Genomic DNA, 26,312 nt, shown 5'->3' on the forward strand with positions numbered 1-26,312 from the left:
ACAGATAGAGAGAAAGACAGACATCAGCAAATCGGCAAGGCAAATGATCAAGGCAAACATTCGTATTGAACCTGGAAAGTATAAGCACAGCTGCATTTGCAAGTATGGTCAGTTCCCCCATGTCTGCGCGGTCTCCCAAGTCTGCGCACCCGCGTATCTGCGCGATTTTAGTTACAGAAGATACGCAACGAGCACGAACTTTACACATGCACTACATACACAGGTATTCATAAAAAAATCCGACTCAAAATGGTGGAAAAATAATGAATTCAGGGCATTTTATGTGACAGCCTCAAAATACAGCTTTTGTCATCAAAATCCTCGATTCGTGTGCTAAGTGAATGAGTGCGCAGACATGGGGTACCATTTTTTTTTCAATCTGAAAATGACTGCCCGAGATTTTTTCCAAGAAAATTATATATTTCTTTCAAATTTTTATGAGATATTTGGCACACTAACTTATTATGATGTAAGGAACATTATCAACTGAAAGATTTTGTGAAATAAGAAGAAATTCATGTTAAATCTTAACTCAAATTGTTAGGTGCGCAGACTTGGGGCCCACCATCATACCGTATGTTCTGCGGATAACTTCGGTGCATAGAGATGTGTGTTGATAATACATCTCTATGCTTCGGTGCGGACTTTGGATCGCGCGCCCAGCTGATAATGTAAACAAACGTAGACGTAGACTCTTCACTAGTCGCTTTTTGGCTACTTTTCCGGAAAATGCCTTCGCCAGGGTGTAAAACGGAAACGCGCGCGCGGGAAGGAATATCTTCCTCCCGACAAAATATTTCTCCTCTGTTTTGCGAGTTAAAGATATGCACTGTCAATAAACTGTTTGTAATCAATTCTGATCTTTCCAAGAGAAGTATTCAATATATCTTTGAGAATACCCTTTTCTCGGGACCCTTTCTATGGAAAAAAATTGATAAAACGTTTTAGCTTCCGCGCTTCGCTCGGGGTTATTAGCATTTTAAAAAATTTTCTCCATTGTATTCCTTTTTTGTGCGTTCACAATCACTTTTGAAAACAAGGTTCAAAATCGTCAACTGAATTGGAGCTGATATAGGTACTAGAGACAAGAGAGATGGCTCCTTTTCATTTTAATTTATGAAACACCAAAAGCTTCGCGCGGGAAGGGGGGAAACTCCCCCTCCCTGCACCCACCCCTTTGGGAGCGCGCTTCACTTGCTCTGTAAGGGTATGGCACGCTTCGCGTGCATTTACCGCCCCCTCCAAAATGAAATCCTGGCTACGTGGTTGCCTCCTCCTCCTCCCCTTTCTTCAATTCCTCCGCCTTCTTTTCTTCTTCGTTATATTCTTATTACCTCTATATCTTATTTATTGGTAATAGTAAATTCTGATTGTTTCTTCATTTCTAAAAATATATAAATAGTATAATTCCACAATTTTATCTTAATTCTATATGTCGAGGACCCCACTGGAAATAAGCTTTCGAGGGTCATCCTGTGTAAGCCTGTTGTTTTTAATGCTACTGTATGTATGTTATGGTGAATTGCCAAAATCAATCAATCAATCAATCATAATCAATCAATCAATCAATCAACCAATCAATCAAACATCTGCATGGTCGGATCCAGCCTTCGCCAATAATTTTACCCATATATTTCCTGATAGGCCACTTGATTTTGTTGATTTTTGTATGTTTCATTGAAGGGGGTAGTCCTATACAGTCACTTTTTTAAAAGTTTTTTTACGTATACATGAATAAGTTATTTATAATAGGTTTACTGTGTGTATACCTTACTTTTTTCCTAACCTCTTTCCCCTTCTTTGTCTATTATTTTTCTTTCTCCCCCCATTTTAATATCGCCAATGGGGGCTGGGGGTCGGCCCCTGGCCCCCTTGCTTATCCGCCTATCTCTTGGAAAAACTCCCTAAAAAGATCAAGACATGACAGCACTAGCGTACATACGGGGGGGGGGGTCTGCCCCCCCCCGACGAGTCACAACCCATGGAAAGGACGTATCCCTACCCTCCCCCCTGACGAGCTTGAAAGACCTTTTTGCCCCCTGACAAACTTGAATACCTTTATTGCCCCCCCTACGAGCTTGAAGACCTTTTTTTTTTGCTTGTCACTTTTTTTTCTGGTACAATATCCTTTCTTTGTGATTGAAGACCTTTTTTTGCTTGTCAAATATTTTTGGCGACGATTTTCCCCCCTCCCTGTGGAAAATCCTAGGTACGCCACTGCATGACAGACACTTGTTGAACGTTGCAAACTTTTTGAACTTGTATTGATCCATGTGTTGTGTTTGATCAGATGTGCATGTGCCCATGTTCCACGTGCCCACGTGCTAGCTGAAGAAAGTTATTTTTTAAATGTTGTTCTCTAACATGTAGAGAGAAAGCACATGCATGCGGTACATCACATATTATTGGTAAGAATTTGGTATTTTACTGTTATATACTTCTGAAATACCACGCCTCAGGAGTCAAGGACAAGGCTCTGCACTAACCGTCTATGAAGTATGATTATGGCACTATCCCAGGGAGCTCTGGCCCGCGAGGCGGGCCGCGCGGGCCGGAGTTCCCTGGGCTACGGCCAAGTACCGGGTCTTGGACTGAGTAACCCACAAGTTTTCCGGACGGAGATGTCGGCACTTCGTCTTCTGGCGTCTGAGTAAGTTAACAATCGCCACCGACTAAACATTGTAACGTTAGATGTAATCTGTTACTGTCAGGGTGATTTCACAAAATTAAATACGGGACAATCGACAAAAAATCAACAAATTCAAAAAAGGCTACACAGTGTTAGAAAGAATGAAGGATAAATAAAGGGAAATATAATAAATAAGGCAGGTAAGAGAAAGGAGGAAAAAAAAAGTTCAAACTTCAAGCAAACAATGAAAACAATCCAATCATCTAACAAAAATCATAATGATATTTGATGTTTTTTCATTATATTTCTAAAATTTTAAAAAACTAAAATGTTTCAGAAATGAATGAAATTTCAAAGTGAAACATTGTCAACTTAAAAATTAAATGAAACATCGATCGCGGCATCATACACAACAAGACTCAAAACGAAAGCTGAAACAATTAAATCTAGTTGAAATAAAAACTCAACAAATTGTTCCTCCGATTAAATCTCCAAATCTGTAATCTCAGAATCCATAATATAATTATACAAATTTACTGCCGATTTTGTGATTATTTTGGTAAAGAAAACTTTTTATCATGTCATTGTTTGCACCATTCACAATCTGCTCCGATCCTTCATGCCTAGCTAGTAGTTATCGATGTTATTGTTTTCGGTCTCTGATTCCTGTTGGTTATTTGATGAAAATTTGTCACTTTTAAGTGTATTAACTACATTTTGTTCAATATTCTGAAATACGGGACAAATAGGCGTCCCGGGAAGGGTTTGTCGGGACGCCAGGACAAAGGAGCAAAATAAGGGACGATCCCGGGAAATACGGGACATCTGGTCATGAGTGAAGACTGAACAGTCTGAAGGCTTATGTTATGCTTGACGTTAGCTAATTATGTTTAGCTTGCACTGATCTAGACTAGATTCTAACGTTACCTAGACTTTAGAATTAGAGACTAAAGACTAAAGTTACACTGGATAGGAATAGATCTAGTTCTAATCGTCGTTTCTGGAGATAATACAATTTCTGACATTTTTCTTCCTAAGGCAAGGAGACCTAGGCCTATTGTCATGAGTATTACTAATTGGTGACTGGAGCCAACGTAAGTTCAGCTGAACAGTTTACATACTAACATAACCTTTTGGTCGCCTCAAAGCTTTTGGTCTAGCATTGATCTAGACCTAGGCCTAGACTATAATAGAGTAAGCCTTGGGGACCTTGCCACTTCGGGCTGCCTCAGAGTTATGTAAGACCTCATAATGTTAGACAAAAAAAAATTGGTCTACCGGTATTTCTGTCAGGGATATGCCTGCCCTGTGACTGCAGGAGGAAGAAGGTTGTTGGATGTTTTGACAATTTTTATCTGATAGTGACTTTCTGATTATTTTATCTGATTTTGAAAAGTAGCTGTAATTATTTACTGTTACACCATTGATTGACATCGTAACTGCTTCTCTTTCTAACTATTCTTGATGATTTGTTCTTTACGATTTCAAGTTTGACTCAACTAAAATATGTAAAACTTGATATGAATAGATCTAGCGTAGGACTAGTCTAGTCACAAGAACTTTTTAGACTTAGTTGACTGATTAATAATGTTAGCTCGTACGCTAGACTGCTGCTCTTTGTGACTATTGATTTGTTTTTCACAACTTCAAGTTTGACTCAATTTTCCAAGACTAAAAAATGTAAAAGCTTAATATGAATAGATTCAGATCTAGGACTAGTCTGGTCACAAGGACTTTTTAGACTCGGTTGACTGAATATTAATGTGAGATTGTATATTATTAGACTGCTCTCTGTGACTATTATTGATGATTTTGTTTTTCATGGTTTCAAGTTCAACTCAACTTTTCAAGAATAAAAAATGTAAAAACTTAATATGAATAGAATAGATCTAGGACAAGTCTGGTCACAAGGACTTTTTAGACTCGGTTGACTGAATATTAATGTGAGATTGAATATTATTAGACTGCTCTCTGTGACTATTATTGATGATTTGTTTTTCATGGTTTCAAGTTCAACTCAACTTTCCAAGAATAAAAAATGGAAAAACTTAAAGGGGAATCCAGCCTTGGCCATGAAATGGTGTGTTGGGAAGGAGAAAAATATATTAAACAGAATGGTGAAAGTTTAATAGAAATCGGACAAGCAATAAGAAAGTTATTGCTGTTTTAAAATTGAGATCACTAATACTTTGTAGATTTCAAATTGGCAACTGGGTAAGTAAATTATGACAAGGGGCAAGGACAACTTTCCCATAGGCCATGTACTTTATTATCAGGGATTTGTGGTTTTCTCCTAAGTACCCATTCCCCTGGGGCAGTAATCTAAATATAACCCAGATAGTATATTGTTTTATGTCCTCATGAAAGAAAAATGTAATTTGAAATAAAACTTTTGGGAAAAATGACAATTTAGCCATAATATGTATTGGAGTACATGGAAGAGTAGTCCTTGCCTTACATCACTATGACATCCCATATGTGGCCAATTTGAAGTCTCCATGGGTATAGTGATTACCAATATTTACAACTTAAAAATTCTTAACTTTCTTGTTGTTTGTCTAATATTGTTCAAACTGTCAGCTATCAACTTGTCTGATTTTTCTTTTCCTTATAAAAACAAGTTTTTATTTGGGTTGGATTCCCCTTTAATATAAATAGAATAGATCTAGGCCTTGTCTAGTCATGAACTTTTTACCTTGTCAGACAAAAATGTTGTTGAAATACACCCCTGCTCTCTCAGTCTCACAAAACTAAAATCTAGATCTATAGTAGATATGAAGCTAGTCATTTGGTCAATCATGGTTTCCACTCCATTGAGAGCAGTAGGATGGGGGGTCGGGTGTCCAGACACTTTATGTTTTTGGAGCCTTCTTTTTTGTCTTTGGATTACACTAAAAATATGAATTCAATGGATTTAATCATCTTTTTTGTCTATAATTCCAAACATTTTGTACTAAAAATTGATGAAACTTTGCTTATAAATTGTTCCAAATGACTTTCAAAAATTTATCTTCTCTACTCACTTTGCACAACCTGTCCAGACACACAACAACTGGGTATACCAGGAAGGTAGGAATTCCTTGAATGCTCAAGCAGCTGGCCAGATTAGCCGTCCCAAAGCCAGGCAAAGCTGGGGTAATACTAGTATGCAGCGCTTATTAATGTATTAAGCATTGTATAAATGTTGCATCAATATTAGTATTCAATTAGGCCTACTACTATTAGATTCTATTGCTATTTCTATAATTATTATCAGACATTCTGATACTGCCCCTAATACTTTGCTGAAAGAAAGTGTTGACCTGTTGTAAAGGATTTTAGGGAGCAGTATCACTTCAGTTGAGAAGAAATTTAAGAATTTGTGATGAAAGTTTGGTTGTATGTGAGGCTGGAAGAATAAAAGAAAACGAACGTAAATACATTTGGAAAAGGGGCAAGGAATAAGTTGAAGATGTATGACCGGGTCTGTACTAATGATTGAAGACCAAAGTTTAAGAGAGATTTTCCAAAATTGATATGCCCACATGTAGGGGCCTACATGTAGCACATAAACTTGAATAGAAGCAAAGACCAACTGGAAATACATGCATGTACCAGTGAGACAAAGGTTTATTTTTATAAACGGCATTGTCAATATTCTGCGAGAATCCTTCCTTTTGTAAGTATAAAAACTATAAGATATCACGATATCTATTAAGATTGAGGTTAGCCAACTATTTTGCCTTTAGAGTCCAATGGTTCTGACCATACAGCAGCACAATAAATCAAAAACCTTGAATTTGAATTGATATAAAAACTGATCTGCATCCCAAATTTCACCCTCAAAACTGATTGGTCTGAAGTTTATACATGTATAGAAGTGTGATTAAATGGCCTTGAAATTGGCCTGAATATAGAAGTGCGATGAAATTGAAATGGCCTTGAAATCAAACTCTGATTAATGGGTCTAAAGCCTCCTCTGTTAGATTTTGTCTTACCTTCATAGCAGCTGCTTTTCTGATGGTGTTGGCAATTGCAGCATTGTCAACATTGAAATCTTAATCAAGGTCAGGGTTTTGAAATGTCATCATAACTTAGATAGTAGATGGACCTGTTTTTTTCTAAGATATTACATAAGGGTAATCAAATATCACTTATTATCTTGCATTAATGACAAGTTGCAGGATCAAGGTGAAAGGTCATTGAACTTTGAGTCTATGAGCTTTGACCATGTTTGGGTATCAACATTAAATCTTTGTTTTAACCAAGGTTATTTTTTGAAATGTCACCATTTTAACATAAAAACTATATATAACCTATTTCTTTCAACATGGACATGTATACAAATAGTTGAGTACAGGGCTCGAATTAATCCAAGGCCATCCAAGGCCAAGGCCTTAGATGCCCTCAGAAATGGCCTTGATGCCCTTTCAAATATTTGTAGACTTAAGGCCAAAATAACTGCCCTTTTTTGCTGTGGCCTTGGTACCCTGCGGTAATCCAGTGCATGTGCCCCATTGAAAAGTGCATTTAATATTGATGCCCTTTTTTGGTGGCCTTGGATGTCCCATAAAGTGAAAACTGCCTGCCCTTTCCCATAAGTGCCCTTTTAAAAAATGGCCTTGCCCCTTTAAATTCTTAATTCGAGCCCTGCGAGTATCAGCGATTATCTGACGTGATTTGCAGGTGAAGGTAATAATCAAGGTCAAGGGCCAATGACCTTTTACAATCCTAAAAAAAAAATGCTGATAATTCTTGCCGCCTATTAAAATTTGTGTCCATGCTGTGATGTACTAACTGATCTTATTTGATGTTTGCCTACATGGAAGTTATCAATATAGTTTTATAGATTCTATTTCTTCACAAAGACAGTATTGGGTAAGGTACCTTGTCAAACATCTGAACCCTGTCTTTCATGCAGGAATTCCAGGAGCCTGTAACACAAAACTTAGCAATGATCATATTAACATTTTTCTACGATCGATTTCATCAACTATGATGTACACAATCAATCATAAAAATCAAGTGTACGATTAATTGCAAACTTTTGTGTTACGGGACCCAGAAGTGGCCTTTCATTTCCCATTCTCGCACTTCATCATAGAAAGAAGAAAGGATACATTGTTAAAAGCATAATTCCTGGTAAAAAAAATGCTGCACTGGCTTTTTCACAAGGTACCTGAAATCTATTGCGATTTTTTTGTGTCTTTGTCCACATGTGGAGCGTTGTGGCCCAGTGGATAAGTCTTCTGACTTTGAAACAGAGGGTCGTTGGTTTGAATCCCAGCCATGACCTAATTTCCTTCAGCAAGAAATTTATCCACATTGTGCTGCACTCGACCCAGGTGAGGTTAATGTGCACCTGGTAGGATTAATTCCTTGAATGCATGAGCGCTGAATGGCAGCTCGACCTAAAGCCGGGGTAATAATAATAATAATAACAAAGCGCCTTGGAATAGAATATTTCTAGATAGATGGCGCTATATAAATGCCTATTATTATTATTATTATTGGATTATTGTTAAAGAAAATAAATATGTTTGAAATCTTTCATCACAAATGTGGTCTGGTCACTAGATTAAATGGACCCAATTGATGCCTGCAACTGAATCTTATACACAGTATACGCTTTATACAAATTAGCCTACCGGATCTGGGGTCTGTTGCAGAAAGAGTTGCGTTTAAACGCAAGTCAAAAAATCCATCGCAAGTCCCAAATGTGCGCTTTTGATTGGTTGAAAATCAAGTTGCGCATGATTTTTAGAGTTGCGTTTGATTGCAACTCTTTCTGCAACGGGCCCCTGGTAATGTTTGAATTTTAAACCAAAATGTTTTGAATTGTAATGTTCAATTTATAATATCCATTGCTTAAAAGTTGAACGTTGTTTAAATTTTCAAAATTTGTATGAATTAACACCTTTAAGAACAGTGGTCTTCTCATTTTATAAAGCAGATTGCATTGAAATTGAAATGTTATTAACATTTCAACTGAATTTTTTTTCAATATCTATATTTTCAACAATACATTTGCATTAAAAATAACGTAAGAAACCGCAGGACTCAAACATAGTTTTTTGCTATGTAGAGTTTATGTAATACTCAATAAGGATGTAAAATTTCTACCTACATGCTTTCACATTAAACAAATATAACTCTTTTCTTTCCAGCACCAACCAATGCAGTTTACCAGGTTAACCAGAATTCCTTCACTGTATCATGGTCACCGCCATCAAACCCGCCATTCCAGCCGACTGGTTATCTAGTACAATATAGAGTAGGTGGAGTGGATGGAGGAGATTTTACAGCAAGTGACGTAACAACCATTACGTTCCAAGGCACTGCTCCTGATGCTAACAGTGTCTTGGTTGCTACTTTGTTTACTGGTTTTAAGGAGCTTGGTGCTGATGATATCGCTTCAGCTGTTGAGATTCAGCGTACGTTTTTTTTTTAACTGATGCAAGTGTCACAGAAGAAAATATTTGGGTTAACTCTATAATAAACCCTGTATGTTCAATTGAGAATTTTTACTGTTTGGAAAGTTTAATTTGATTGCTGATTGAATATTTCCTGAACTTTCTCATTAATCCTAGGAAATCTTATGAAGATGATGATAAAGGTGTAGCTAACATTGATACTTCTTTATTTTCAAAACACTTGGGCGGAGATGTGCAACATAATGTTATTTTAGGTGGAGGGTTGCACAACATCCTGGCACAACATGGTTGGTGCTCTTATCTGTTTCAGATAGGACAAAAATGGGTTACTTTTTAGGGTTTAGTGTGTACAGTTTGTTAGTTATTATTTTGTTAATTTGGCCTAGACCACCTGCAAATTACCTCCAAACACTGATTTTGAATGGCATTCTTACGAAATGGTCTAAAAATTGTACACCTTTTTTGTAGCAGCTCTTACACTGTTAAAAATAAAACTGTAAAAAACAGTAATTATTACTGGCAGCTGGGACTCACAAACAATATGAACTGTTTAATTAGGATGGGCTGTAAAAATGCTAAAATACTGGATAACAAAAAAACACTACCATTTTAACATTCATTCAACATGAAAATCGTCAAGACGCGATCACACTATTTATACGATAGATGCATTGCAATAAACGTAAAAACATGATAGTTTGTATTTTTATAAAGATGATGTGTTTCACTTTGTCTTACATTTTTCTTGTAATTCTATGTTACATATCACTGCATACATACGTTTGGTTTGTTAAATCATTGTGTCATCTGTTTTGAAGGTAAACATCCTGTAAATGTACGATTTTACTTTGTAGAATTACTACCGGGAGTATTTTTAACAGTGTAATAATGACCGAGCCATTGATATAGCACCAGCCACATGGATTGAGGGTCATGGGTTCCAACCCTGACCATGTCACATAAATGACAAAGTTTGTATCCTTAGACTTTTTGTTAACAAATTAACCAGACACTGGTACGAATATCCATTTAACATTTCTTTGTTTCTGTTTCTTCCTATTGCTGTTCCCTTATAGCAAGTACAGACTCGTCATACTATCAGATTCACTTGTTGAACTACATCACTTTATCCTGGTCAACCCCACAAAACCCGACAGGAGTATTTGGGTATCTGGTGGGATATTCGGTAGGCGGAGTGGCCAATGGCGAGACCATCTTAGACAATACAGTGACAACGATTACATTTCAAGACAACAACTTACAGGGTAGAAGTGATATTGATCCGAATAGTGCATTCGTTGCCCATTTGGATTTTAATCAAGCTGAAATTCCAAACACTCGGTCTGTGGCGTCTCTACCTCCTCAGAATGGTGAGTGCAATGTGATTTTAAAATGTACCCATTTTAAAAACAATAGTAACTCTATGGAATTAACATAAATAAAATGAAAAAAAAGAGAGGAACAGAATGATAAAAAAGGGTAAGAAAATAAAGAAAAAAGAGTAGAAAAGAATAAATGAGATAAGCACTGGCAGTGATATGTAGAAATACAAAAATGATTATCAAAAGTTAGTCTGATAAAGAGAACCTGTATGAAGATATATGATTTACTTTTCCTATGTTCTAAAACATTTGTGTAAATTTAGGTCGACATGAGGCTGTGGGATCATGTGATCAACTGGTAATCAATTGATGGTTAATCAAAAGCCTTGAAAAGAAAAGTTAATGAATAATCATTACACCGAGAGTTTAAATAGACAAATCAACTCAACATTGGGCTCAGTAGGTTGTCCAGACCCATGCCCCTGACCCAGCTCAATTAGTAGCTCAGTTGTGAGCTCATATAGAGCCCAGTTGCATAAAAGTGGTTACTACCATTGCAACATAACCCAACTGCCAATCAAAATCAAGGATTTTATGAAAGATACCACTGGATGGCAAATATATTATAATAGTAAATTGCATGCAATGGGGCCCAGGAGCTCAACCTGTAGCTCAGTCGTTAGATAGCTCAGACAATAGTTCAGTGTGCAGCTCAGATGGTATTCAATATTATCGATAGCCAATTGGCTTCATTGTTATCTGTGGTTAGCCAGTAGCTCAGTTGATAGTTCTGTAGATAGTTCAGTCGGTAGCTCAATACGTAACTTGGCAACTTATTTAGTGTTTCAGTTGGTCGCTGAGTCTGGAGCGCAGTTGATAGTTCAGTCTGTAGTTCCATTGATAGCTCAGCTCATTTGATTTCTGAGCTATAGCACGGTTGTCGGCTCAGTTGGCAGCTCATACTTAGATAGATCACTTGAGTTTGTAGCTCATACTTTATAGGCTAAGCCAGTTTCCCAGTTGGTAGATGTGTTGGGAGAACAAGGTTCTCATTTCACCTGCCAAAAAAAATCAGATAATATGGTAATTTTAAGAAGTTCTATTATAACATTTTGTTTCCTTTCCATTTTATTTCTTAAAATTTAATTTGCAGTGATACCCTCTCCTCCTGTGTCTGCTACCATACAACGGACATCCGACACAAGTTATACTATATCCTGGTCTAGCCCGGGGAACGTCGATGGATATGTCATCTCATACGCCGATGGTGCAGTAGTCAATTCTATAGAGCTACCTGCAGATAGGACATCCGAACAGGTCCAGAATCTTCAACCCAATACGGATTACACATTTAACTTGTACAGTCAACGGAATGGTATCAGAGCTCAAGCTAGTCTCACTGAACTTCCCCCTGTGGTAACACCAACAGGTAATACGCATCAGGTTAAGTGTTCTCTTTCCTGTAAAGCAGAGCGAAACTATAGGTGCCGCTTTTCCGACGGCGGCGATGGCAGCAGCATCATCATCAAAATTAAAAACCAAGAATAAGTTTTTGAAATGCCATCATGGAGCTAGTTCATGAAACCAGATTAACAACTTGTAGCTGTTACTAATAAAGGAAAATTAACCTATTAGTATTCCAAAGATTTATTTGAGCAATTTTATTTTTATGCCAAACTCTTTAAAACTAAGGAAAAAGAAATGTTATTAGTGTCATGTTGTTGATCATCTGAACTGTTCAGTTTGAGTGTATTCTGGATCAATTGAAATTTGAAACAGAATTTTCATGTTTTGTGGGGGTGCACTTACTTTAATAAGGCTTGTCACTTCTGGATTATGAGGCCAACGATGACAGCACACCAATGTCTTTGGTCCTGGACTATGTTCACTATGACCACTGACCAGCCATCCAATACCAAGCTCTTATTTTGGCAGCAAGATCCCAGCGTTGCACTTGCATATACCTTAATAGAGATACACCATGTATGTTGGTGTGTCCTTGAACTCAACATGATGAAATGATGAAAATGATGAAAATCCATGTTTTATTGTTCAAAGTAGACATGAAATAATCTGAAAATTTGCTTTGCACAATTGATCGTGGGCCCGGCAGCCGCTTGTCGGACGTTTTATCTGACAAGTCCCATTTTATCCGACAGTTACTATAGTAACAGTGCCTCTCAGCCAATCAGAATCAAGAAAAGATGTCAGATCTGACAACTTGTCAGACAAAAATGTTGATGAAATGCTCCCCTGATCAAATAGGCTCTATCTCTTTAATTGTTGAGAATGCCAAACATGGTAGCAGCAACTCCCATCTTTTCCATCGTAATAATTCCATCCTTGCGCTATTATTGTGTTCTCCTTTACCTGGAATACAAATAGAATGTTATTATGATTGTTGGAAAGCAAATATTAAAAGAAAATGGATAAGAATCAAGGCACAAATACGCCAAAAGATCAGTCTTTTTGCTCCCTCACAGATGTTTTGGAACATTATACCCGTGTGAGTAAAAAAATACTCGACACCTCGAAAATTCAAAATTTGAGGAAAAAATATGTCATGAACGCATGATTATCATATATCACCTGAAAGAGTATGTTCTCCAAGATAATTTGATACCATATTTATGTGGTAGGCCTATGTGTTAATGCTCTGGTTTCATTGCAGTAATGTAGATTTAATTTGTGCCAAAGTAAGGCATGACTGCAATGAATGAATCCAGGGGAGCGTTTCATCAACATTTCTGTCCAACAAGTTGTCAGGTCTGACAACTTTCCTTGATTTTGATTGGCTGACAAGCACTGTTACTATGGTAACTGTCGGATAAAACAGGAGATGTCGGATAAAACTTCCGACAAGTGCTTTCATGAAACGCTCCCCAGATGTCAGTGGTGTCATAATCCTACAAGGGTTGCATTAAAATCCATTTCAAAACACCTTTTCAATGATTTACAGTATGATTTCTTACTGTCAATTCTCAAGTTAGATTCATTGAAAGGAATTTGCAAATATGCTTACTAACTCAAGTAGTTTTTTATGACATCCTTGGCATCTGGATTCATTCATTGCTGTCATGTCTTACTTTTGGCGCAAATCAACATTTACATCACTGCAAATAATACCTACTTGGTATCCCAGCGTGAAGACATACCACATAAATATGCATGAAATTATTATGGAGAAATTACTCTTTCCAGTCATATATAATGATCATGCATTCATGACACATTTTTCCTTACATGGGGAATGTGAAGTGTTTTTTGACTCACACGGTAGTTTGCTGACCTTTGACCTCAGAAAAATATCTATTTCAAACTTCTAATATTTTACTTCTTTATTGAATAAATATAGACAACACTATTTTCACCATCGATGACCGTGGTGAGGATTTCATCAACATTGTCTGGGACCATGACCCTACACAAGGCATTATATCATATCACCCGACTCTCCTTCAAAATGATGGTGTCACCCTAGTACAAGATGGAGGACTTATTGGTGCCCCAGCAGGAGCTGCACCTCTTACACATCGATTCACTGGACTGGACCCGGGAACACAGTACACCGTTGATATTAACATCGTGGCGAGTGCAAATCCAAATACTGAAATCGACTTTGCAAGTGATTTGGCTTTTACACGTAAGCACGATTCTTTCTGAATGTTGACTTAATTGCCTTTACCATAGAGTTTTAACCATTAATGGTGATAGCTGGTTGTCTGGGAAGTCAATGATTTTTTTCTGGAAATATCTTTCAAGCTTCCATTAAATTACAAATAATTTTGGAAGCTAGATCTTTTACAGACAAAATATTTGGTCAAAGTGCAGGAGTGTTGAAGGGGTAAAAAATAAGAAAAACATTGTTTGCCAAAATCATGCTATGGGACAATAAATATATATATATATATACTGTGCGTCCCAGAATAAACGAAACGGAGATTTAGGGTTAATTTATCATAACTTAATCATAAATAGAATAGACAAATGACCTACCAATTTGAAGCTTAGAATCTCCTCTTTCATCTGATATTACTTACATTATTTCTCATTCACGCATGAGTGAGCAAAGACAATTTGAAGAAAGGATATCAAAAACTCATTTGGCGGGGGGTATCTGGGTTTCAAAAAGAAAACCACATTTCTGAAAAGTTCAATATCTGCTCCTTAATTTGGTACCTCAATTACAGAAAATGGTCAAGAAATAAAAAAGTTCTGATCATTTGAAATAAGGCTTGTATTTCCATAATTTCATGAGAAATTTCATGAAACGTGTTTTCAGAGGTTTCCCACAGAAGCTTTCGCATGGTGAACAAAAGATTTAACGCATGGCTGATCGTCAACAAAACGGAGTGTCGAGTGAGTTTGAAAGCCAGCCTGGAGAATCTCTTCATTTTATGAAATTATTGAAATTCAAGCCTTATTTCAAATGACCAGAACTTTGTTATTTCTTGACCATTTTCTGTAATTTAGGTATCAAATTAAAGAAGAGATATTGAACTTTTCAAATATGTGGTTTTCTTTTTAAAACCCAGATACCCCCCGCCAAATGAGTTTTTGATATCCTTTCTTCAAATTGTCTTTGCTCACTCATGCGTGAATGAGAAATAATGTAAGTAATATCAGATGAAAGAGGAGATTCTAAGCTTTAAATTGGTAGGTCATTTGTCTAGTTTATTTATGATTAAGTAATGATAAATGATCGCTGAATCTCGGTTTCGTTTTTTCTGGGACGCACTGTATAATATAATTCCTACCGATATGGCAGTGGAAAGCAAGTTACAGTCCTTCAGGAATTAGAATTATCTAAGGGCTATTTCTCAATGATTCCCCCTTTCACATAGAGTAAATATCACTTCGGCTGGTTTGGGGGTGATTCAAGGATGACTTTGAAATGCCAAATTGGACTGAGGACAAAAATGTGAAAACTCACACATTACCCTTGGGGTAGGGGGAATTGCATATAAATTATTGTGATTATTGAGGGATGACAGTATTTTTTTCTGTATTACACTGCATAGATGTAACTGCAAGGGTTTATAAATGAATAGGATTATATTAATCTCAATAAATACCTCTCTAGGATGGGGGGGGGGTGTCTGGCCATTTATATTTTTGAAGCCTTCTTTTTTGTCTTTGGATTACACTTAAAGGTATATATTCATTAGTTGTAATCGTCTTCTATTTCGTTCTCTACAGTATTTCTTAACATTTTATACTAAACATTGATGAAACTGTGCTTGTTATTTTTTCCAAATAACTTTCTGAAATTGATTGTCGGGACACACAACAACTGGTTATATTCTCTGAAGCACACTTAATTGGACTAAAATGTTTTGTGTACTTTATGAAATTCAATTAAATTCTAACTTGATCGTTTTGGGGATTTTCTTCTTCAGGACCTAAACCACCAAACAACGTACTCCTGTATCCGCTCAGCCCAACTACCATCTTGTTTACATGGGAACGTCCCCTTCCACCAAATGACTTCTTTATTGACTACTTGGTGTCTGCTTCCAATGTGAATCTGGGTTTTTCTGTGCAGAATGTCCTACCCCAAGGTGCTACCAGTAATGCTATACGTGGTCTTCAACCAGCTACTAGCTATGACTTGAGCGTTCTTACCAATATTGAACCTGTTACAAGCAACTTCCCTGGATTCACCGTTGTGCCGCCAAGTAAGAGCATTTGGAAATTTTTCTTATTATTGTTTGAATTAAAAAAATTGGGGGAAAAACTATCTATATGTAACCAGCCACCCCAAAACCTACAATAAGTCACCCAAAATTCCTTTTGAGATTTTTTGTTTGTTTGAAAAAGCACTCCCTAATCTTAATAATGATGTCTAACTTGTCAAAATTGATCAACAATTACCTTCACAAGTGCTTGATTGAGTGCAGAGGAAATTCAGCGAGAGCTTCGAAGAATAAGTCTTGAGAAAACAAGGTTTGAAGCTCTGGGTTCACTCAAGCATGAGACGTGCAATCTATGCAATCTTGTTGAAAAAATGGTGCCAAAGAACTTCTTTTATCTTTTCTTTTATACAACTTTAGAACTTCGGTTTCAGTTTGGTTTATTTTCATATCTCATAAAATATCAAATACAATGTAACGTCCATCGAAAGACAGTAAATCATTGATAATAAAATAATACAATACATCACCATTATTCATAATAAATAAGACAAATGTTATGCAATTGAACGTTCAGATTGGAAACAGATATATCAATAAGATGAGGATATGAAGGGCAATCTATTAAAAAGCTGAAAGGAGGAGTGAAAAAAAAACACAGAAAAAGCAGAGGGAGGTGGACTGAAAATATTTAAGAGGAACACTTCAAATTTTCACTGCATGAAGAAAAAGTCTTGTTCTTTCAGATAGATTAATATTCTAATTTTTGCTTTATAGAGACCAAATTACTATTTTGGCGATTTACAGAGAACCTTCTTTGGACACTTATTGTTGGTTTTGTTGTGGATGGTCACATAATTTTCAAATAATGGAAGTTTTTACGGTAAACACCATGTATTTAGTCATGAAAAAGACTGCTTGTTATGCTTTCTTGATTGTATGTTATCTCTGAAAAGAACTGTTAACAACATTTCGACCAGCGTGTTCTGGTCGTCGTCAGGAATGATGATCCACTTGAAAACTTGGGTATATAGCCAGGTTGGTTATAAGAAGTAATTAAGGTTGAGCCAATAGGAAAGCAGGAACGAAGAGGTAATTACAGATTAACCAATAGGAAAGCAGGAGGATGGTAATTGGTCGATTTCAAATAGGCTTGTGAGAGCTGCTGGAAGACATTGGTACCCCAATAGCTGGGGACAATGATTCAAAGAGGTGATCCTGATAATGTATTATCCTTTGAATTTCTTATAGGACTTTATTGAACCAGGGGGATGTTTCACAAAAAGTTAAGTGTGACTTAAAGTCATGTTTAAATTCTGGCGCATACTTAATATGCAACAAACAATCTTATTGACTAATATGCAATATCGCGCACCCTCATGGCATGACCTGACCGGTGCGGTCATACCTTTTTTTACCACACTCAATATTTAAGTGCGACTCTAATTCATACTCAAATCTTTGTGAAACATCCCCTGGAATGATTTCTTCTTTTTTGCAATTGTAAAAAAGACCTGTAACTATGGTAACTGATAAGTATGTTTTCCATAGTTTTACCAAATTCTTCATCACTTTCAACATTACTATTATCTTTAGTAGGAGTAATAGAATAAATTTTTATTATTAAAGGGATTTCTCTATGACTTTAAATCTTCAAGGATGCAACATGGATGAGATCCATGATGCCTAATTTATATTTTCCCAGCATTTCCTGAGTTAGTGGGTAATTAAACAGAAATGTAGGAAAAATATCTCTATTTATCAAGCCCCTTTTACACCTTCAAAGATGCAACACTGATCATTACTGATTGAGATCCGTGATGATCGGGGGGGGGGGGGGCGAAATATTTTCTTACCATTGCTGCCGGAGTGAATAATAACATAACTGGGTACGGACATGGTGAACATAGGGAAAATTACGGTGTCTGCAATGATAAACAGTGTAGGAATGATCTTGCTTGATAAGACAAAAGAAGAGGGACCATGAGATCAAGCGTGCTGAAAAGCTTTTGCAATGTGTGCGCTGGCCTGTGATACGATTGCACTGAGATGGGATTGGTAACTTTTTTGCAGTCGGATCTTAATGCAATCGTATCTTACTATCACGTACAGTAGTGTGCACTTGACCTTAGTCTGAATAGTTGCTAAACACGGATACAAAAAAAAATGGAGGCTATCAGAAATGTATATATATATTTTTGTTTCATTTAATGACCTGACATGTTATTGGCTGATTCATGGTAGAAATCCATGTGAAAATACCAGAAATGGCAAAGAATGCATTCAGCTTATCCAAATGAATTCACGATTGTGTTATACTTGCTAAATTGATCTTAATTCTTAAACCATTCTTTCACTAATATTCAGAAACTTCTGCATATTGTAATGAAATGACTGAAATAAATAAACATTAGAAGCCGAAATAATGACCCTTTTGTGTATGTCACGTATCCCAAAATTTATTTTTTCAGTTTCCTACAGATAGCACCTGCAGAATTTCCCCGGGCTCTGCTTGTTGTTATCCTCTTCGTCAATATTAAAGGGGAATGAAACCCTTGGAAAAAGTGGGTTTGTGTGGAAAGAGAAAAATAAAATAATAAGATCAAAGAAAGTTGGAGGAAGATCAGACAAATAATGAGAAAGTTATGAGCATTTGAATATTGTGATTACTAATGTATGGAGATCCTCACATTGGCAATGCGACAGATATGTGTGATGTCACATGTGAACAACTTTCCCTTTGATGGACTATAGAATACCCCCAAAATGTCTCTTTTTGCTCTTTCTTATGGTGATACAACCTCTTTATCCATAATATATCCTTTGCAAATCTGTATTACAAACCCTCTTTTAGAAAGAATTAATGATCTACTGGTAGATGTGATAAAAGAGGCATTTTAAGTGAAATATATTCAAAACCGATGGGAAAGTTGTTCACATGTGATATCACACATCTTTGTCGCATTGCCAATGGGAGGATTTACATTACAATAATGATCTAAACTTCAAATGCTCATAATTTTCTTATTCAATTTTTTCTCAAACTTTCGTTGATCTGTTTCTTTGATTTTTCTGTTTTTACACAAGCTTTCTTGTTTCAAAGGTTTCATTCTCCTTTAACCCATTGGAGACTGAATATTTTTGGATTAACATGTGTTTTCTATAGTCCTCCAGCCCTCATGTATGCAATGGGTTAATATGCATTGCATTAACATCATTATTTTTTTGTTCATAATCCATACAGCTGCTGTTGCTGGAACTGTGAATATTGGGGCTGTTACAGCTCAAGAACTGGAGGTACTCTGGTCGACTGATGGCATCGCTGCCGACTCCTTCAGGGTTCTTCTGTTCAGTGAGGATGGCTTACAGCAATTTGAACAAAGTGTTCCAGCTGGAACCACATCTGTATTATTTGAGAACTTGACACCGGACACCCCTTACATTGCTGTTGTTGAAGCCATCGTTAGAGATATACTGACAAATACAGATCAAGCTTCTGTTGTTGGATCAGATGAAGCAACAACCAGTAAGAATTGTCGATTCAGATTCAGATTTATTTTCATGATCTATATTTAAAAAATATGGAAAATTCACCCTCCACTGGCAGTACTAAAGACATATAAATATTAAAAATATAAAAAAAGAAATATCAAACATTGAATGAAAATATAGATGAACATATATTACTTGATAGTTTGATGCAGCAATCCTTCTGGAAGTTATACAGGGATGATAAATGAAGTGAGCCACTAGTTGGATTGAGTGCCATGAAGTGCAGAAATGGTGATGGGTAGACACAGCTCTTTGCATATTCAGTAGAACATGCTATGCCGAGTTCAAGTAAAAAAAAAAAACAGTCCACTGAATTGAAAACTTATGGTAGTCAATACAACATAAAAGGAAGTTATAAAATAAATTACACTTTAGAATCCTTTCTAGGAGTTACAGTGATGAGAACATTAAAATGGTGGTAATTTCTTTGCTTTAATGATGACCTACATGAAAAAAAATCCATAATTTATTGTTCAAAATAGACATGAAATGAAATACTCCGAAAGTTTGCTTTGCCCAATTGATCGTGGGCCCGGCAGCCACTGTGCAGCGCCAGATCGACGAGGCTCTATCCCTTTAATCGTTGAACGCCAAACAGAGTAGCAGCAACTCCCATCTTTTAACGTCTTTTGGTCTGACGGGGCCGGGGTTTGAATCCCCGCCTTCCGGTTGTGAGACAAGTGCTCTACCAACTGAGTCAACACACCGGTTATGCTATACCTACATCGTTGTAATATCCACCTTGTCTAATATCACTTAGTGTATATGATTAGTTGAGCTGTTTATGAACCAAATTATCATGTGACAAAATGCAAAATACTACTAATTAAACTTGATGGAAATTAATCGCTAGAGGGTATTCATTTGTCTCGCAATCTACTATGGTCAACAAGGAAATTCGTGATCACTCTCGCAAAAAGTGTTCACTGGCTTTCTAGGAAATTCGTGATCACTCTCGCAAAAAGTGTTCACTAGCTTACAAGTTCACGAGCTTTCGAGTGCCGCTGCAACTCTTGGCACTGCACGCCGACCCGATCGTTCCCGGCCACCATCGAGGGACCGCTCAGCCAGTCAACCCCCGCCCACGGGAAACTAGCGAGCCCGCCAATTTTGGTCTCATTTGCATATTGCCGACCCACGGCGTATTTGCATATACCCCCGGCTTATTTGCATACCTCCTGACCAATCACACAACGGATCAGTGCCCACCTATTGTTCTCGCGTTTGTGCGTACGGTCTTGGAGGTTAGTATAAATAGAGTACGATATCGGACAATCCGTGTCACTTGATAAAGAGTTGCAGCGGCACTCGAAAGCTCGTGAACTTGTAAGCTAGTGAACACTTTTTGCGAGAGTGATCACGAATTTCCTAGAAAGCCAGTGAACACTTTTTGCGAGAGTGATCACGAATTTCCTTGTTGACCATAGTAGATTGCGAGACAAATGAATACCCTCTAGCGATTATTTCAATCCGCAATAATGAACCTATTTAGTATTGATGGAAATTATTGACCCTCTATCTGAATTAGCCTAAGTGATAGTTACACCACCATAATATTCAACAAATTAAGTGATGGTGGGACCACAATAAGTATATTGGTCAAGTAGTTTTAGCCATGACGGAGTTAGAAACTTAGAATCAAGACAATCTGAGGTTTTGACCGTCTGTTTTGACTGAGTGAAAATAAACCTTCTCCCATGCCCTTTTAGAAAAAAAAAGGAATTAAAAAATATTTGTTCCAAATTTAATTAAACATCAAATGTAATCATACATGTTAAAAGGGTTGTTGTTGGGTATGAATATTTTAAACAATTGCTCTCATTGTGCCCATGCATTTCATTTTATGTCCTTTTATTGTTTGCTGAAGCATGAGCAATATTCTGTCATATTCACTATTGTAGAGAAAATGATATTTCCACTACCCTGAAGAAAAGTGTTAAATATGCACTATAGTGGGGGGGATATTTTCATAAACTGAAGAATTGATGGTAGTTGGTATATGAAACCAATACCACTTGCCTTCCTACATTTTCTTTCTTAAAATGGTTCTTATTTAAGTCATACGAACCTGTGTCTCGGAATAGTTCAATAAAGATCAATTTATAGAAAAGGTCATATTTACTATAGAAGCCAGTGCATATTATCAAAGGGACGTTACATTTGACAGCCATGAGCATTATGTACTTTACCCGGGTGTAATAATCATTTACCAGTATTGTCTCTGAGAGAAACGCTATTAAATCTTAAGGCTGGTATTCTTAAATCATGTTTAAAGGACAAGTCCACCCCAATAAAAACTTGGTTTGAATAAAAAGACAAAAATTCAACAAACACGGCACTGAAAATTTCATCAAAATCGGTTGTAAAATAAGAAAGTTATGATATTTTAAAGTTTTGCTTAATTTCACAAAATAGTTACATGCACATCCTGGTCAGTATGCAAATGAGCAGAGTGATGATGTCATCCACCTAGTATTTCTTTTCTATATCATTATATAAAATAAGAAACATTCTGATTTTCTCCTCATCATCATGTGAAACAAAATTTTATTCTCCCCTGAACATGTGCAATTACCAATACTTTAACAGTTTGTGGTTAAATCAAGTTGGTCCCAATTGTCAAATCTGAAAAAGTTGAAATATTGTGTAATTCAAACAATAAAAAACAAAAGAAATAGTGAGTGACATCATCAACTCTCTCATTTGCACATCAATGAGTTGTGCATATAACTGTTTTGTGAAAAATAAGCGAAACTTATAAATGTCATAGCTTTCTTATTTTACATCCGATTTTGATGAAATTTTCATTGTTATGTTCTTTTGATTTTTCTCTATCCATTGTAATCATCAATTTTCTGGGGTGGACTTGACCTTTAACTTAGACCATGGTCTGTGCTAAAATTATGGGAAGCCGAAAGTGTCAAAGATTTTAGAAAGTTGTATGTTTCTTATGTTCATATGCTCCTTTCCGATTCATCGATGGTGAAGACAATCATCTATTTATACTTCTTACACAATTATGTTTATGTAACATTTGGCTATCCATACTTAAACCACAACTCAAAACTGGAGTTTAAGTTAAACCAGACTTCAGCATACAGGCCTAAGTATACTAAGGTTTTGTATCTGTTAAAGTAAATTATGAAACACTGACTGTGGATCATTTCAGATAGCCTACCAGGTACTAGCAGCGTTACTGTGGACAGCACAACTGGAAATTCAGCAACGCTCTCATGGACTTTTAACCAGGCAGCCACAGACTACTTAATCTCGTACATCAGTGCCGATGGTTCTCATACTGGTTCCTTTAACCCAGACGGGAACGGCAACACAGCTGTCGTTGTGCCTGGGCTTCAACCACAGACAACATACACATTCTCAGTGCAAGGAACAGACGGCACAAATACGTTTAACGTCGGATCAGCTGTAGGTACAACAGGTAGGTCATCCCAAACACAAATTAATGAAGTTACTGAGTTTTGTTGTGCTTGAGAGTGCAAGTGAGTGGGGGTGGGTGTGTATGTGTGTGTGTGTAAGGTTGGGTTTGTGTGTAATTGAGGGTTGTATGCTGCTTGATAATTGCATGATACAGCTATTAATTAGAATGGAATATCATAATATCAATACGGATTGTCCTTATTCTATGAGGGCAGGTGAAACACAAAAATTCAGTAATAAAATTGACGGAAAGCCATCAATCTCAAAATGAAGTGGATGGTCAGGGGGATTTCCTAGGCCTCTCTGATAGCTCTTTGTTCGTAGATTTCTTTTGTATTTCTTTCTCTTCAGAAAGTATGTCCATCTAGGTTACATGTACATATAAAACTACATTTTACTCTTTGCTCTACATTGTTGAGTTTAGTTGGATGGAGACTTATTTTTATCTTGCAATGTTTTTACCAGGTTTGGATACGACGGTAACATTGGATTCAGTTACAGATAGCACGGTTACACTTTCCTGGACAGCGATAGATGGTAGTACTTTCTACCAGGTTTTATACAGGCCTACTGGCTCGACTCAACCGGAACAACAAATTATAGTTTCTAATGGACCACAAAACACCCAAACCACACTAACTGGACTCACACCAGCTACAATGTATGATGTTCGAGTTGTGGCTTTCCCGGGAGGTGGACCATTGGAAGTTGGAAGCATCACGCCAACAACAGGTACGTACACAATTTATCTTTCAATCACAACATTCGACCCTTTATTTTTCTTTGCAAATGTGAAGGCAATGTCGATGGTTCTTGGTAGTGTTATGCAGCCCAAAATGGTACCAAAGTCTGAAACCATGTGTTTAAACATTTGATAGAGTATTATCTTATATACAGAAATCCATTTTCCTAAAGTTCAGAAGTATAGTTGCCTATTGCAATTTTTTTGTACTTTTGTCTTCATTCTCATTTTCTTATGCCCTTTGATGACTCAATCATATTCTTTTTTGAACGTAATAAACCCTGTACTCATCTGGTGTTGAAAAGAAAAAAAAAGTCGTTGGGATTATCTCTTGAATGTTTAGGTCAATTCAAATAATGTAAATGAGTGCAGGTGAAGGCAATTAATATGATATAAATTTAAATTGTAGGTATTCTGAATGAGGTTATTGTGGATTCGGTAACACCAAACACAATAGCTCTCCGCTGGACGAATTTGCCAGACAACATTAATTATGAGATAACCTACACTGCACCAGATGGAACACAACGAGTGGTTTCCTCAGGCACCAGCCCCAACATCATCCTTACTGGACTTACTCCTGCCACTCAGTATGATATCTCAGTACGTTCAACATCTAACCAAGGACAGCAATCAGCCATTGGTACCATTACCGCTACTACAGGTAAATATTCCCTAAATAATAGTTACGAAATCCATAGGAAAAACTCACTGAAAATGCACTCAAGATGAAATTTCATCTATTATGATTAGTATGATTCATTCACTATCAACTTGATTTGCTCTCTGAAACACATAATGGTGGTCCGTCTGTCACATGACATCTGCATATAAGGGATCAGAGTTGCGGCATTGCGGGAATGGTAATAATTTTCACTGTATAGCAAACCCCTTATTTCCGTATGTGTGTACTGACATCAACAACTCTGACGTCTGCAAGTCATATATTAGGTTGTCATATCTTCGTGTTGTGACTTTTCGAGCCAATCGGAGACATAACACTGCAACGCACTGTGCACAGGGAACCGTGTTAGGGTATATAGATTTTTTTACGTTAGCTCATTCTCCTGAGGACAACATGAACACATTTTTTTTGAAATTATGAGTTTAGGTGGTCATTCTCCTGAAGAACAACACATGCCCACTCAAGAATACATGGTTTACCATGAAAATGCTGCACTCTTTCTGCTTCACCATGAAAACCTCCAGAAGTTACAGATATGTATGCTAATGCATCTTGGTGATCTTGTTTTTTGCAGTTCCAACACAAGTTACAATAACTGAAACAACTCCAAATTCAATCAGCGCAAGTTGGACAGAGATAACAGACGCCTTGACATACCGCATAGACTTTGTCAGTGCCGATGGCCTACACACTGGGTCTATCAATTCACCTGTACCCCCGGCAGTTATTGATAGTCTACAACCAGGTACAACGTACACAATAACTGTTCTTGGTACTACAGTGGATGGACAGACCATCCCAATTGGTTCAGCTTCTGCTACAACAGGTTGGTATATTTAGCTTGTCTACATACCGGAGAAAGATTGTAAATAGCTGTTATGAATATTTAGACCTTCCCATATTTGCATTACTACTTTGATTAATCATGTTATTGATATGAATATATATTCCTTGTCTTCATCACTGTTTATTTTTCTCTCTGCGTAAGATGAAGATATGATAAAATGCATGAGGAAGAAAGAATACATATCATCAAAGACATAATAAGTTTACAAGAAAAAAAAGCATTGAGAGGGAAGCAGCCAAGAAGGACAAAATTTCCATATAGTACGTCCAACCCAAATTAATTGACAATTTCGTGCTTGATTGAAATGAATCCAATGACCGGGGTAATAATATGCTTTAACGCGCTTTGGGCCATTCTGGGAAAAGTGCTTTATAAAAATTGGCTTTTATTGTCTCACCTGCATAGCAGAGTGAGACTATAGGCGCCGCTTTTCCGACGGCGACGGCGGCGGCGTCAACATAAAATCTTAACCTGAGGTTAAGTTTTTGAAATGACATCATAACTTAGAAAGTATATGGACCTAGTTCATGAAACTTGGCCGTAAGGTTAATCAAGTATTACTGAACATCCTATTAGAGTTTCATGTCACATGACCAAGGTCAAAGGTCATTTAGGGTCAATGAACTTAGACCATGTTGGAGGAATCAACATCGAAATCTTAACCTGAGGTTAAGTTTTTGAAATGTCATCATAACTTAGAAAATATATGGACCTAGTTCATGAAACTTGGACATAAGGTTAATCAAGTATCACTGAACATCCTGCATGAGTTTCACGTCACATGACCAAGGTCAAAGGTCATTTAGGGTCAATGAACTTTGGCCGAATTGGGGATATCTGTTGAATTCCCATCATAACTTTGAAAGTTTATGGATCTGATTCATGAAACTTGGACATGATAGTAACCAAGCATCACTGAACATTTTGTGCAAGTTTCAGGTCTCATGATTAAGGTCAAAGGTCATTTAGGGTCAATGAACTTTGGCCGAATCGGGGGTATCTGTTGAATTACCATCATAACTTTGAAAGTTTATTGTTCTAGTTCATTAAA

At 36.9% G+C, this 26,312-nt stretch overlaps 1 protein-coding gene across 1 annotated transcript in view; it reads left to right on the forward strand.

Annotated features, from left to right (window-relative positions):
* Window positions 1-2,504: 2,504 nt before the first annotated feature.
* The window catches only part of LOC121422564 (fibronectin-like), a 32,523-nt gene continuing 8,715 nt past the window's right edge, over window positions 2,505-26,312 (forward strand). The window contains exons 1-11 of the mRNA XM_041617710.1: window positions 2,505-2,595; window positions 8,776-9,042; window positions 10,119-10,412; window positions 11,518-11,793; window positions 13,720-14,007; window positions 15,764-16,042; window positions 19,242-19,523; window positions 22,719-22,988; window positions 23,453-23,719; window positions 24,139-24,393; window positions 24,989-25,240. Coding sequence (XP_041473644.1) covers window positions 2,505-2,595; window positions 8,776-9,042; window positions 10,119-10,412; window positions 11,518-11,793; window positions 13,720-14,007; window positions 15,764-16,042; window positions 19,242-19,523; window positions 22,719-22,988; window positions 23,453-23,719; window positions 24,139-24,393; window positions 24,989-25,240 — 2,821 coding nt within the window. The remainder of the gene's footprint in view (window positions 2,596-8,775; window positions 9,043-10,118; window positions 10,413-11,517; window positions 11,794-13,719; window positions 14,008-15,763; window positions 16,043-19,241; window positions 19,524-22,718; window positions 22,989-23,452; window positions 23,720-24,138; window positions 24,394-24,988; window positions 25,241-26,312) is intronic.

Source organism: Lytechinus variegatus, chromosome 10, assembly GCF_018143015.1.
Source record: "Lytechinus variegatus isolate NC3 chromosome 10, Lvar_3.0, whole genome shotgun sequence".
In the NCBI taxonomy this organism is placed as follows: Eukaryota; Metazoa; Echinodermata; class Echinoidea; order Temnopleuroida; family Toxopneustidae; genus Lytechinus; species Lytechinus variegatus.